Source organism: Diabrotica undecimpunctata, chromosome 8 (genome assembly GCF_040954645.1).
Source record: "Diabrotica undecimpunctata isolate CICGRU chromosome 8, icDiaUnde3, whole genome shotgun sequence".
Classification (NCBI taxonomy): domain Eukaryota; kingdom Metazoa; phylum Arthropoda; class Insecta; order Coleoptera; family Chrysomelidae; genus Diabrotica; species Diabrotica undecimpunctata.
Window position 1 is genome coordinate 143,630,005 of NC_092810.1, and position 14,758 is coordinate 143,644,762.

The 14,758-nt window shown below is 31.9% G+C and overlaps 1 protein-coding gene across 4 annotated transcripts in view; it reads right to left on the reverse strand.

Moving 5' to 3' along the window:
- Nucleotides 1-14,543, reverse strand: part of Ca-alpha1T (Ca[2+]-channel protein alpha[[1]] subunit T) — a 141,700-nt gene extending 127,157 nt beyond the window's left edge. For 2 of the 4 annotated variants that reach the window (XM_072541269.1, XM_072541268.1), the window contains exons 1-9: nucleotides 14,427-14,536; nucleotides 14,082-14,310; nucleotides 13,325-13,502; nucleotides 12,021-12,303; nucleotides 9,358-9,450; nucleotides 7,995-8,336; nucleotides 6,759-6,912; nucleotides 958-1,585; nucleotides 18-221 (exon numbers count right to left, since the gene is read on the reverse strand). In XM_072541269.1, the coding sequence (XP_072397370.1) occupies nucleotides 18-221; nucleotides 958-1,585; nucleotides 6,759-6,912; nucleotides 7,995-8,336; nucleotides 9,358-9,450; nucleotides 12,021-12,303; nucleotides 13,325-13,502; nucleotides 14,082-14,310; nucleotides 14,427-14,522 (2,207 nt within the window). In that variant the 5' untranslated portion in view covers nucleotides 14,523-14,536. Of the gene's footprint in view, nucleotides 1-17; nucleotides 222-957; nucleotides 1,586-6,758; nucleotides 6,913-7,994; nucleotides 8,337-9,357; nucleotides 9,451-12,020; nucleotides 12,304-13,324; nucleotides 13,503-14,081; nucleotides 14,311-14,426 lie in introns of all 4 variants that reach the window. The other 2 variants (XM_072541271.1, XM_072541272.1) reach the window with 1 other exon arrangement.
- Nucleotides 14,544-14,758: the final 215 nt, after the last annotated feature.

Sequence of the window (14,758 nt, forward strand, 5' to 3'; positions counted from 1 at the left end):
CTAAGAACAATGCTTACCTGAAGATAAAAATGAAGAGTATCAGTAAGGAGAAAAATATTGCTACATTATCCATTGTTCTCAACATAACAAATAGTTGTCTCCTTAAATTTGGCATAAATCTAACTAGTTTCAATATTCTCAATAGTCGAAAAGTTCTCAGTACGGATAATCCCGAATCTGTGTGAAGGTCGCTGGTGCAATTTCTGAATAGCTCTACAGCACTGAAAATATATGAAAAATAATTTTAATTACTCAAAAAATACAATACATGCAATGAAGCATCAAAGAATCATTATCATAAATAAAATACAATAAAATACAGAATAAAAATAGTAATATTTTTATTTTTACCATCTAATTAGTCTAGCTCTTAATACTTAATTATAAATATACTAGAGAAAAATTTTAGATATTGTAGTAGCATTTTCATTTCACCCCATATATCATAAAACACCGAAAAAAATCTTTATCTTTTTGCGTCTCTGAGATTGGTAATGTATACATTTTAGAGACTGTTTATAATAAACAAATTGCTCTTTCGTTTGATTTTGATTCCACCTGGACATTTGCGCAGGAAATGAATAACAATGTTTCTGCTTCTGCGAACAAGAAAATGATTTTAGAGTGATGGTATCACTTCGAGGTGAAGCGCCATAAGATACGGACGCTTTCACTGTGCAGCTGTTGAAGATGTTGGAATCCGTGGGATAACCATTTGGGAGTCTGAGGAAAAAGGTTCGTTTTCGTGTACTTTTGGAAAAACGCGCAAAGTTTTCGCTTAATTTTATATGTGTAATGAGAAGAAGGTAATTTGAGCTCAAAATAACATGTGACAATCTTTGTAACGTGAGTTAATCATTTTTGCATCGAAAAACTATTTTCTATTTTTAACGTTGCATATGCATTTTTTATTATAATATTTATATTCTAATTTAAGATATAAAGTAAATTTCTTACCTCAGAACTACAATAATCCCATCAAATACGTTAAATCCATTAGATATATAACCAAAGGGACCTTCTGCAATAATTTTGAGCAGCATTTCAACGCCAAATATGGCAGAAAATATAATATTAGTTACTTCAACAATATGTGTCAATATCTCCGCCTGATTGTGATGTTCAATGCCCATCGAAAGTGTATTTATTAAGATTGCTACAAGGATGCCCTCCTGAAAACACTTGTGTACTACTATCTTTTTAATTTTTTTCCTGAACACTTTAAATGCTTTTAGAATTCCTTTTAACACTAAGCAGCAATAAATATATAATTTTGTTCGCTTCTCAGTTTTATATTCAACTTCGCATTGCCAGAGATCTTGACAGCAGGAAAAGTTGTCGTCTGAAACATGCTGAAGATAATTGTTTTCACTGTCTTTTTTAATACCTTTCGTAATTGAATTGAAAAATATATCTAGGAGTATTTGGCCAGTCGAAAGGGCGGCATTTATGGCCCCTAAAGCTAATAATTCTTGGCACGTTAACGTTTCGCCGTTCATAAGATTGTTACATTGTTGCTGAATTTGTTGTGTTTGAATGTCAGGTTGATCTGAAGCTGTGGCAATTTGCCAAATATTTCCATCTCCTACAATGGAAATGAAATGTTTAAAATATGTTTTTTATACTATAAATAAATGTTAATTCATAAATAAGTATCGGATAATATTTAAAATTGAGTCGCTTAAAACGAAAGTGACTTGAGTCCAGTTTTTGTTTTGTTTTGAGATACAGAGGGATATGTAAAAATACAGCTATAAAAAATAAAGGAAAACATTTCAACTTTTTCCTTTTGTATTTTTTAACTATACAAAGTGGATCAAAGTCTGGAAAAGTCTAATTATCTGTTAAATTGATGGTCCGAATTATATAAAACAGGAATACACCATAGACGTATATTAACCCTTTAACGCTCAGTGGCTACATTTTTAGCCACTAAAAATGCTCTGAATGCTTATATTATTTTCTAATATTATTGCTCATATTATTTTCTAATATTAACAACATTTTCTTCAACAACATATATGCTCATATTATTTTCTAATAATAACATTTTCTTCAACAACATTTACAAATCACGATGTAGGCACGTGGAATAAATGTGGCTAAAAATGTGGACTCCAAACGTTTAAGCATACTGTCATTGCTAATAGAGTTCATTTTCGGACAATTATCAAAGTCGATTTCAGCCTTTAACATGGGTGGCTACTTATTTAGCCACTAAACATTTCGCTATTAGAAAACAGTGTGAGCGTCAAAGGGTTAACATAAACCGAGCATACTCAACATAAAATCTCTTGAGGTTGTTCGATCTGTTTTCCTCTAGCGCATTGCAATTCTTCACACTCTCTCTCCCTCACCAAACGAGACGCTGTTATACTTACTTGATGTAATGAAGAGACACAACGAACAACGAAAAAAAGATGGTATCGTGACTTAGCTGATACAGACTGCTCAGTCTCAATCAACCAATCAATCAATCAATCAGTCAATAATGCCTTTTAATCTCTCATTGAAAAAAATAAAAGAGAATGCAATATTTTCTTTTAGCGACATTTGTTCTCTTTGGCACATGCCATCGGGAGGGTTGGCAAACAAATATTATTCTCTAATATACAAAAAATTACATTAAGGTTAATTCTATCTACCAAGGTCATTAAAATTAAATAAATATTAATATAAATGTTATAGTAATAAACTAAATGTGTATATCCTACTGAGTAGGACTTCGCACTAACAATTCGCATAATAACAATAATAATAACAAGATAATAAAGATTAGACTTTTAGAAAATTGACAGAGATAGAGATAGATATAAGACACTATGGGACAGAGCTAGAAGTACATATATAGAATGTAGATGCAAGTTGGAGAACATCAAGAACTGGATAAGAAATAGAAGAGTAAAATGGAACGATCATATAAGCAAAATGACAACAAATAGAGTAGTAAAGACGGCAAAAGATGGTTTCCCAATAGGAAGACGATTAGTAGGATCACGAAAACGGTGGAATCACAACTTACTGGAGGCACATTAAAAAACAGACAGTCATGTCTATATAAAAAGGATAGGAAGTAGAAGAAGATGGTAAAGATAGACAAGACAGATAAAAAGATAATAGCTATATGCAAACAAATTATTAATGCTAATTTTAATATTTTCATCCTATTGAATTAACACCATGCTGATATATTTAATAATTAAATAGGATCACTAACTCATACCTATACGGCCATGCCTTCCTACAATAACCTGCTAAAGCCCCTTCCTGTCTCATCATAGTAACTACTTCCACTCTATTTAGTTCATTTCTACCCAACCATTTTAACCTAATCTGTCTCAACATCGAACATTTTTACAAAAAATGTATCATATCTTCCTTTTCCTTCGTGTCACACATTAAGCAAAACCTTCTTTCATCATTTCTACCAGATCGATCATTCAAATATAGAACTCCACATCTTAATTTGAACAGCCATCGAATGTCCCTCACTTCCAGTAGATAATGCATGTTTATTCCTTCTTCCAGCAGAGCTTTGTAATGTCCATAAAAATTTGATTTGAGTGCCGTATTCTCAGATTGATGCTGTATCTCCTCCTTCTTTTTTTGTATCATACTCTTAATCATACTAGGCCAGCTATCTCTCCATTCCCATTCACACGTTACCTCAATAACAAAATTTTTTCCAACGCTCTTCCAATCTTTCCACCAGCCACACCTTCCTCTCATCATTTCTTTTAAAAGAAATTTTGGCAACCTATTATTCGAATATCCCAGTATTTTTTTAACGTATTTTTTATGTAAATTCATCGTATATAGGCTGACTCTAGCATTACCTGTCTCCAAATCTAACATAAAGTTAGGACAATACCTTGGACAAGAAAACATTTTTTTACATAAAATCTTCTGATTATTTCCACCTCATCGTACTCAAAAACACCCCCTACCTGAGACCCATAAGTCAAAATTGAAAAAACTTGTAGAACTCAGCAGCAATTCTATCAACTACTGGTGCTTTATTTGGTTTTAAATATTCCAATGGTATTTAAAGTTCTTCCATACTAAACGGTCGGTCTGAACGTTCATTGAGGATAAACGGTTCTAGATACAACACAGGATCCGCTGTTATGTCCGTATTCAAATGTCTTACAAAAAGTTGCAGTAAACTGTTTAACACCTTCCCCAATGGCCGAACTTCAAAACTTATACAGTCCAACGGCCTCTCAAAATTCTTTTGAATTTTTTGTATTTCGTAAACTCAATGCAGCATTCTTCTAGAATTCTTTCTTTTTAAAGTCACAAAGTATTCCTGTTTAACGTCCTGTTAACGTATGTATTAACGTATATGTTCGTTGCATACGTCGAGCTAATTTTTCTAGATACTCTGAGATATGACATTACCTGCTTCCTCTTTCTTGCACACTCACCATCAAACCATTGCTGGCTTTGTTTACACTTTTCTTTTACCTTAAAAACCTTAAATTCTCCCTTGTGTGCTGACTTCTTATTACATTTCTCCGGTTTCTAAAGTTATCTCCGGTTGATCAGTCCACTCATTCACCCTATTAATTTCATAAGACATTTGATGTTTAAAGTTTGAACATTGCTAGATTTACCATTTTTCTTATATCATTAGTCACTTTAATCTTTTAAGTAGAACATCCTGTGTATTGTACCTTATTGAAATCTCAAACTTCAATACCATTTTAATCATTACAATACTTTCGATGTTGTGCAGTCAGTAACATCTTAAAAAGGTAAAATAAAAGCCTAGAAACGCCGAATCGTCTCAATAAATATTTTGGCTCCAACTAAATGATAAAATTTAATACAACTAAATTGGAATGTTTAGTAAATTGCTAAATTAATGTCTACCTAATCAATTGTTTAAAATATTTTGTTGTTAATTTGACGGTATTATCAACGATGGTAGAATGAGTCTACTTCTATGGATTCATCGACAATTCTTTGCCTTAGCTCTGCAACATTTGCTGGTTTAAGTATACTTTACACTACATGATTTTATCATATGACAATATCATATGAGATTTGTTATGATTCCTCGTTTCTATAATGTTTTAAAAAATCGTGTTTACACTGCATGATAAGTTATGACTTATGATATGAGTGACAATGAGTGAGGTTTTATTGATTTTTCTTTTTGTTTATGGTCATAGGGATATTAGACACAGTATAAGTATCAACTATTAGATTTTGGACTCGCAGGTGGCTCTTACGAAGAAATCATGGACAGGGTATATCAAATTTAGTGTTGATATTATACCAAATTAAAAATAATTAATAAAGAAACTAAACTAAAATTATGACTAAGAAGACTATAAAACACTAAACTAAGAATAAAATAAAATAAATAAATAAATAATAAAAGAAAAATACGACACAATTTCAATATCAATGCAACAAACAAAAAATAAATAAATAAATAAAGAATGTTGTCGGTAAGGGAATGTTACTGAATTGACATAAGAATAAGGCGCGATATTTGAATATGTTGGTGTTACCGGTAATATTACCGAAAATCATATGATTTTATCATGCGGAATAGGTACCGTCCTATTCTCCTGTGACAAGCTATGACGAGCCGCATGACAGTGCTTATGACAAAATCATATGACAAATCACACAGTGTAAACATGTAAATTTAACTTTATGACCAAATTATATGACAAATCACATGATAAATCATGTAGTGTAAAGTGTGTATTAGTTTAATAAATTCCACTTTTCAAATACCTTGAATAAAAATAGTCTTAAGCATTTAAATCGGCTGAACGAGGAGGCCATTCAATACTACCTAATCTACCAATCCATCGTCCGGGAAATATCTGATCTAACTATCGCCTAACATTTACACTAAAATGAGCTGGAGCTTCATGTGTCTAAAACCATATCTCATTAAAATTTTCTTTAAACAGTTTTTCAGGTCAAGTTCAGTTTAATTTCTAAGTAGCATTTCATAATTATCACTTGTTAAATTTCTTCCTATAAAAAACGGCTTAATTAACTGAGTACCCACTATTATACCCCACCATCCATTTTGTTTTTGTGGTTTTTGAGTATGGTTTTCACGTATCCATAGTGGATTTAACTCACACTGGACCATTAAAACAGTAGTTCGCCCTTTTCTATTAAAATCCATATTTGTTGTAGAGCTTTTAAAAACACATAAAAGAACCGTCAGCTTTAGTTACTATTACAATTTACTTTACAAAACTTTTAAACGTCAAGATATTGTTAGTTTTATGAATTAATGTCAAAATTATAGCTTTCTATATTTACTGCATTACTTCAAGACTATTGGGCACTGAGAAGTTTTATTTATTTAAGACCTTCGTGACTAGGTAAAATACCAAGTGTTGAACTCGTATTGAAGTGAGAATTCTAATAATAATACAACAAAGGGAGTATTGTATTTAAAAAACCAAAGTGACTAAAGTTATCAGAAAAATGGTAAATCTGGCAACATTGCAAGCATCAAATTCGAAATCTTCGTATTGCACAATAGGCGCATCCCAGGTTTTGTACAATCCATTTAAGAGATAATTAGAGTTTCCGGAGTTTTTGTTCACTCTGTATAAAACAACAGTTTTTCCACATTCTATCTAAAGCAGCTAAACATCAGTTTGAATATTGCGCTTAGCATTATCTTGTCCCAAAATAGTTTCCTGATTCAGCTAATTTTGCACAGTAGTATAAAATCTAACGATATTAGTAAAGTATGGAATTAAAATTGGTACCTGCTTGAGTTGTTTTCTCGCTTGAACATACGTTTTTCTTATAAGCTGTCGTGGAGCTATTCTGTCCATGTAATATAATTAGATCGCTAAACATTACTGATGATCTTCTCGTGTTACTTGAAACAGACGCTGGAGAAAGTAAATTCGCAGAGCTCTAGAAAACAATAAAATTAATTAATAAATTTACTACACATTTAGGACTGCGATCAGTGTACCGATTATAACAGTTTTGGTCAACTGTATATTTTGTAAATTGTATTATAAACAACGTAAATAGTGTATTTACGCTTATAATCTAAAAGATTGAAGAGCTAGTAATTTTATTGTAAAAAAGCTGGTTTTATTTTCCTGTAGCATTAGTATGACTTTGATAACTTCAAAATATAGGAAGCTTCTTTTATGTCGCATTGAGTCTTCTTCTTTATGTGCCATATACGCGAAGGAGGTTGGCAATCATAATGGCTATTCTGATCTTAGATGCTGCCGCTCTGAATAGTTCGATTGATATGCATCCTTTTGATCTGTGTTTATTAATACGTATGTGTGCCTGCTGTTTATAAAATAGATTTGTTATAATTCGAAGGTTATTGCATTGTAATTGTTTTGCTTTGAGGACGTCCATTAGCTCTTTGTGGTGGACTTTATATAAGAGCCTTGTTGTAATTTATGAAACAGACGTACTTACATATCTTGGTTCACATCCAAATATCTCTGGATTAGTACATTGAAAGCAAAGAGAGCTTTACGCGTACCAACGCCTCTACGGAATCCAAATTGGGTTTCTTCAATATCCATATCAATTATTTGGTAAATGCGTTTATAGATGATCTTTAAAAATATTTGTGTTGACACAAATGTTTTTAAAGATCCCCTTCCACTTCCTCAGAACATAAGAGGCCCCTTCCACTTACCAACTCATCTACCCAAAACCGTTGGTAAGTAAGTGTGAGATTGCTTATACCGGCAATCGTTCGCTAGCCATATCTGGCTACCCCCACTTAGTTTAGCCTGCAGATCAATGCAGTTGCCCGGGGTGTGGCACGAGGAGTCAGTGAGAGTAAACATTGAGTAAATAAATTATAAATGAGAGGTATACCAAAATTCTTTATGAAAAATTATGAATATTAAAAATTAAAAATTATTATGATACTTATTAATATAACTAGCACTAAATATTAGCTAAAAAATAAATAACTAGCAAAAAATTAAATTGCAGTTTTCACTGTTTATACTTACAATTAAAGTAAGTTTGGAGCAATTGGGATGGTGCTGTTTACCATAGTTTAATCGAATAGTATCTCCAGCTATTAACTGACTTCTTTGATTCCGCCTTAAAATGTAAAACCGAATTTTTATTAAAACCTTTCGTTTAGACCTTCGCCATAAGTGTGCAATGTATTTAATAATTTCAGCGTAACAGCTAGAAGGTTCGCTATTATTTGTAGATGATGCTAGGGTACTGCTACTTTGAAATCTCGCTCGTTCTAGACGCATCCGCTCCATTTCACGCTTCTTTGTTTCAGAAAATTGAGTGGCAATGACGACAAGGCACAAGTTTATCATAAAGAACGATCCAATCTGAAAAAAAAATTCATTATAAAATTATAGAGTCTTTTTTCGTTATTTATAGAGTCCCTCTCTCTGGCAATTCACTTGTTGCCGATACTATTCCCTCACAAGCTCCTGTACATTTTTGTAATATTTTTGCCGAAGAGGTAAAAATATCGTATTTCAACATCTTGAAGACCATCTGTTTATCTCAAGGTCTACCATCACAGTTCAACAAACTATAGAGTAAATATTTTATAACGATAATGCTTTTTTATTAGGAACAGTAACTTTTTAATTTTTTGTAGAGTTTATTTTGAGTATTATGATTATGTTACCAAATTATGTAACATTATAAATTTGTAACAATAATTTAAGTAAAACAGAATAATGGCCAATAATTCTCGTTCAGATTGTAGTCAAACATTCATTTGATTTTTAATTCTTTTGAGAGATAATAAAGTTTTGACTAAAGATTTCCACATTGTCTATTATTTAAACTATATAAATAACTGCAATCTGTTTTAAAGTTTAAGATTTTTAATGACTGTAAGTATCATTATGTTTTTTATTAATATGTTTTTATTATTAAAAATGTTTGCTCATTAATCAACAATGTTTATTGTTTATTTTTTAAAAGTCATGTTTGTTTTTGAAAGTTTAATAAACATTATTTTTTTTGTGACGTATTATTTTATTTTTGAGTAGAGAGGATATAAATTATTTGAATTTTGTTGTAGAAGATATTATAATAATTCTTCTGAAGTATTTTATTGAATATTTATACTTTTTTACAGCTTATGGTTAGGTATGTCAATTTTTATTGTTTTTTTTGTCGATAATTTGCTGATATGTTTTCTGACGTGTGTTTTTTTGTGTTTCAGTATTTATAACAAAAATCGTCCTATTTCGGGATTTCCCTCAATACTCGACGGTTGTCGAAATAATGATAATATTCCATAATTTAGCTGTTCACTATATATATATATATATATATATATATATATATATATATATATATATATATATTTACAGAATATATTATACGTACCACTATAAGTAGTACGAAGTAAATCCAATCCCAAAAGCTATGGCCGTCCTGGATATAGTACATTATTTCCGTCCAACCTTCCAACGAAATTACCTAGAAATAAAATAAGTTAATTATTAAATCAAAAACAAAAAAAAAAAAAGAAAGAAATCAAGAATCTCGTAAAATTTATTATGAACCTTTACCTTGCCTAAGTAAAATTGAATAGGTCACTTTCTATGTATGCTAATTATTGACACCGTGTTAAAGTTTATTATTCTTTTAGAAAACCGGGAAATCTGACAATAATATAAAAATGTTACCATAATATCGACTGTTTTTTAGTTTCTAGGAGCCAAAACTGACAAAAGTAAATCCCCGACTAATCGTTAGACTATAATAAACTAGCATTTCTATGTCTAATCGTTTTGAAGAAAGCATTCGATATAGTAAGTTTTAGTTTTTAATTCAGAAAAGGTTTTAGTTTTTAATTTTAAAAAATTTATAGTTTTGTTAATGGACAATAACGTAAAGAAATAAGTCGAAAATCCAAGCTAACGAAATAAAATTTCTCACAACAGTAAAATTCGATATTTATACGATTTAATAAAAAAAATTTCTTCTTCTTCTTCTTCTTCCTCTTTATAAACAATTCTGCTTGTTCATTGGCGGATTAATACCTCTATTGAAGGTTGTCACTCCATCTTTTGCGCGATCGTCTGATACTTCTTCTGTCCATTTTGTGTCCATTCATTTATACACTGAACGTTACATTTTCTTCTAATGACTTCACTTCTCATTCGATCTCTCAGCGTATTTCCTGCAATTCTTCTCAGTACTCTCATCTTTGACGTTTCCAGTAGCCTTTGCGTTGTGACTGTGTCTGGTCTTGTTTCTGAGGCATATGTCATTATTGGTCTTACACTGGCTTTATAAATTCTTGACCTCATCTCAGTGTTAATGTGTCTGTTTCGCCATATAGTGTTATTAAGTCATCCTGCCAGTCTATTTGCTTTTTGTACTTGATCTCTCACTTCTTTGTCCAGGTTTCCATAGCTAGACAGTGTAATTCCCAGGTATTTTATTTCCATTACTTGTTCAATACTGATGCCATCAATTTCTATTTTAGATCTGGTTGGTTCTTTACTGACTACTATTGTTTTAGTTTTCTGAGATGAAATTGTTATATTAAATTCTTTTGCTCTCATATTAAATCTGTGGACCAGTCTTTGCAGACTATCTTCATCTTGGGCTATCAATATTACGTCGTCTGCGTAACAGAGTATTTTGATTTCTTTGTTTCCCATTCTGGATCCTCTTCCTTTGTTAACGGTTTTGATGATTTCATCCATGATCAAATTCAAGAGCATGGGGCTCAATGAATTCCATTGTCTTATTCCGCTGCCTATTTCTATAGGTTTTGTAAGTTGTCCATCTATTCTGACTTCCATTTTGTTGTTTTGGTAGATGTTTTCGATAGTTTTTATAATATTTAGGGGAACTTCTCTATTATACAGAAGATGGATTATATCTTTGAGTCTTACTCAATCAAACGCTTTCTTTTTTCTTCTAAAAAAATATTATCATCATCATCAGCCCATAGTCGTCCACTACTGAACATAGGCTTCCCCGAAAAACCTCCATTCAGATCTATCCTGCGCTGCTGCAATCCAGTTGGTACAAATCCTCTTTATGTCGTCAGTCCATCTTGTGAGTGGTCTTCCCGGGTTTCGTCTATCCGCTCTCGGTCTCCACTCCAAGATTTTTTTGGTCCACCTATTATTCTTCATTCTAGCGACGTGTCTTGCCTACCTCCATTTAATTTTGGCTATGTGTTTTATAATGTCAGTAGTGTGACAAGCATGTGTACAGTTTGTATAAATGGTTGAGTAGAAAAATTGGCCTGTAATTCTTTAGGTTCATGTTATCAACATTTTTATGCAGAAGAATTGTAATGAACTTATTCCTAGCTATAGGAATTTTTTGACTATACAAGCAGAGATTGAAGAGGTCTCGTATTTTTGTCAGAAGAGAAGTTCCCGCAAGTTTTATAGCTTCTGTAACTATTCCATCATCTCCTGGCGCCTTGTGGTTTTTCATTTTTTTGAGTTCATATTGTATCTCATTTTGAGTAATTTCTGGAATATCCTCAGATCCCTGGTTTTGAACCTTTTGTCTATCGTCTTCATTTATGTTATTGTTAATTTGGTTTGTGTATAATATAGTGTACAATTCTTCGACTATTTCAAGTATTTTCTGTCTGTCTGTTGTTACTTCACCCTCTTTATTCCTAAGCTGGAAAATTTCTTTTCTACTTGTCGCCATTTTTCGTCTCATTACCTTCATGCTCCTGTTTTGCTCTATAGTCTGTAAGATTTTTTCATGTTTAAATTTCCTAATATCTCTTCTCACAGCTTTCGATATGTCTTTATTGAGTGCCCGAATGGTTTGTGGGTCAATGTCCCTTTCACTTTGTAACTGTCTTCTTTCTGTTATTTTGAGTTGTGTTTCTTAAGTGATCTTTTGATCTCGTTTAGTCTTTGGGCAAAAACGTGCTTGTGCCAGTTTAAGTGTATCAACTATTTGTTTGTTCAACAAATATACATACAACTTGTTGAAAAAAATATACATACAACTTAATTCAAAACAAATGTGATTCGTTCTAAACAAAGTTTACCACTTACTAAAAATATTGCAATCCAAGCTAATCCTATATTATCAAAAGATATAGTGTCTTGAAAGGGATTTTGGTTTTTATCTGAGCATTGCGTATAATACTGATTCCAATTAACACAGTAAGAATCGTTGTCTCTATATTCAGGATATTTTTTTTCTTCTACAGTCAAAGTACATACAACATTTCCATTTTTATAATTTGGTAGATTTGCACAGAAATGCATTCCCGAGTTGCTGCTTTTACTACAAATGTAGTCGGAATCAACAGGTTTGTAGAAATAGCTTAAATCTCTGAAAAAAAAAAAATAATTTTGAATATTAATTAGAAAACAAATAGGATTAAACGTTAAATAAAAATTATAAAAAAATAATGGTGTACGTATATCTGGACCATAAATGCCAATGTGATGAACCGATTGGAGGCGTTTGAAATGTGGGTATTTAGAAGACTACTTAAAATTCCCTGGACAGATCACACAACAAATGTCGAAGTATTAAATCGAATGGGCAGAGAACGAGAATTACTGCCAATAATAAAAAGAACAAAAACTGCTTATCTGAGTCATATATTTCGAAATTCCAAGTACCAGTTCTTAAAGCTTATTACGGAAGGAACGATAGAAGGAAAACGGGGCATCAGAAGAAAGAAATACTCATGGCTTAAAAGCATAAGGGATTGGACAAACCTCGATGCCCATGCACTCTTTAGAGCCACACAAGACCGAGAGGAGTATGCCAGAATTGTCGCCAACATCCACTAATTGGATAGAGCACCACAATAAGAAGTATGTATATCTGGTGATCTGATAAGTAAAACCGGTCGCCGTTGGACTATATCTGTCCATCTGTCTGTCTGAAGTCTGACGTCACAATGGGCGGGGATTATGAAAACCTTTCTAATCATTACTAATTTGTGTGTATTTGTCCCATAAGAAGTTGGAACTATTTGTTTTTTTCAATTGTTGGAAATATAGTGACGAGAGTGAAGTTACGCGATATGGACGTGTCGAAAAAAAGGTCCCAGTAGAGATTCCTGAAGAAAATTGTGTACGAAAGAATGTTAAAGACAAGTGGGTAAGGTTAACTAGGAAATCGATTACTGCTGGGCGTAGGGGAGGATTTGAGAGCGATGTGGGTTAGGCGATAGAAAAATGTGCCGAAGCGGAGAAGAGACTTAAATAGAATTGTAAAAGAAGACAAGGTTTGTATAGCCGGAAATGTATGTATATGTTTTGTTAACAGACCTACTTGAATTACAAAATATATGCATTTGTGTTACTTAAAATTATTTTACAAATACATATATACTTACGTAGGGAAAACAATATAATAGAACTCTTCACTATTAAGGACACAGCGCTGTCTCAAAATCCCTTGCCATAACTGAACTCCAATTATTCCAAAAATAAAGAATACAAAAAAGCACAACAATAAAACGTTTCCTAACATAGGTAATGTGTCTAATAGTAGCATTACTAATATCCTCATACCTGAAATATAAATAATTACCATTAGTTAAAGTGTCTTAAACGACAACAGAAAAGACTATTAGAAAGACGATCAATTTCAATATAAAGGAAATTCTCAAGTGTAAGTATATTGCAGATTTCAAAGGAATCGATTGCCCTTGTAGACCTATCTTGACTGTTATTTCGAAAATCTCTTGTCTACATATTACATCTATGTTCAGTCCAATAGATCTGAACTGGTCAGGCTCTAAAAAAAACTATTCCAGATATTTATGGCGTCGGCGAACAATTTCCCTGCAGTTGCGGATAACTTGTTCGGCTGTTTTCCTTACATTTTCTCAGAATCTATATGTTGCTCTATCCACTTTACAGAAATGTTATCTGTAGCAATATCCAGTGAGAACACACGTTATTACTATGAGTTCGGTCTTCTGAAGCTTCAAGAGTATTTTTGCGTATCGAGGTGAAAATTTTAATAACCTTTCTGTTGGCCGTTGTCCTGGGAATATTTTTACAGTAAGCTAGAATAAGTTTCTTTTCCCATTATCATTAGCAAAAAGATTTTACTAGATGTATTATGTATATTTTTATATTACTTACTTGGTATTCTATTAATAGCACGAAGAGGTCTTAAAACTCTAATAGTCCTTATAGCTGAAAAATTAATAAAATTTGGCAAACCATACTCAACCGCTCCAGCAATAACAATAAATAAGTCCAAGCGGTTCCACGAGTCAGCTAAATATGAACCAGGTCCATACACTCCCATAGCGATCATTTTTATAGTCATTTCAAGAGAAAAAAAGGCGAAGATAAATTCATCGAATCTCTAAAAAGTTAAATTTTGTGTGTTAGTTCATATTATATATTATTTGGTTTTATAGTTTTGTATTGGAGTTGAAGTAGTCAACTTAAGAAAATTAAATAAGCAATAAAGCAGCTTACCTGCAATATTTTACATTTGTTTGTTGTACATGGATCTTTGTCAGAACAAGGTTGATACATTCCTAAAGTGAAACAGTTTAGTAGAATAACTATCATAGAGACTCTTTCAAACCATGTATATGTTAGTTAAGAAAAATTGAATAATCAAGCTAATAATAAAGATATTTATTCCTATATTCTAATTGTCTATATAAAAGTCTATATTGTAATTGTTTGTTGGTTTCAATTATTATTTAAACTATCAATTTGCAATTAAAATAAATACCATCTACAAACCATCTACCAAGAACAAACCTTGGAACGACTTCTTCTTAATTTTGTCTGAAGAAACT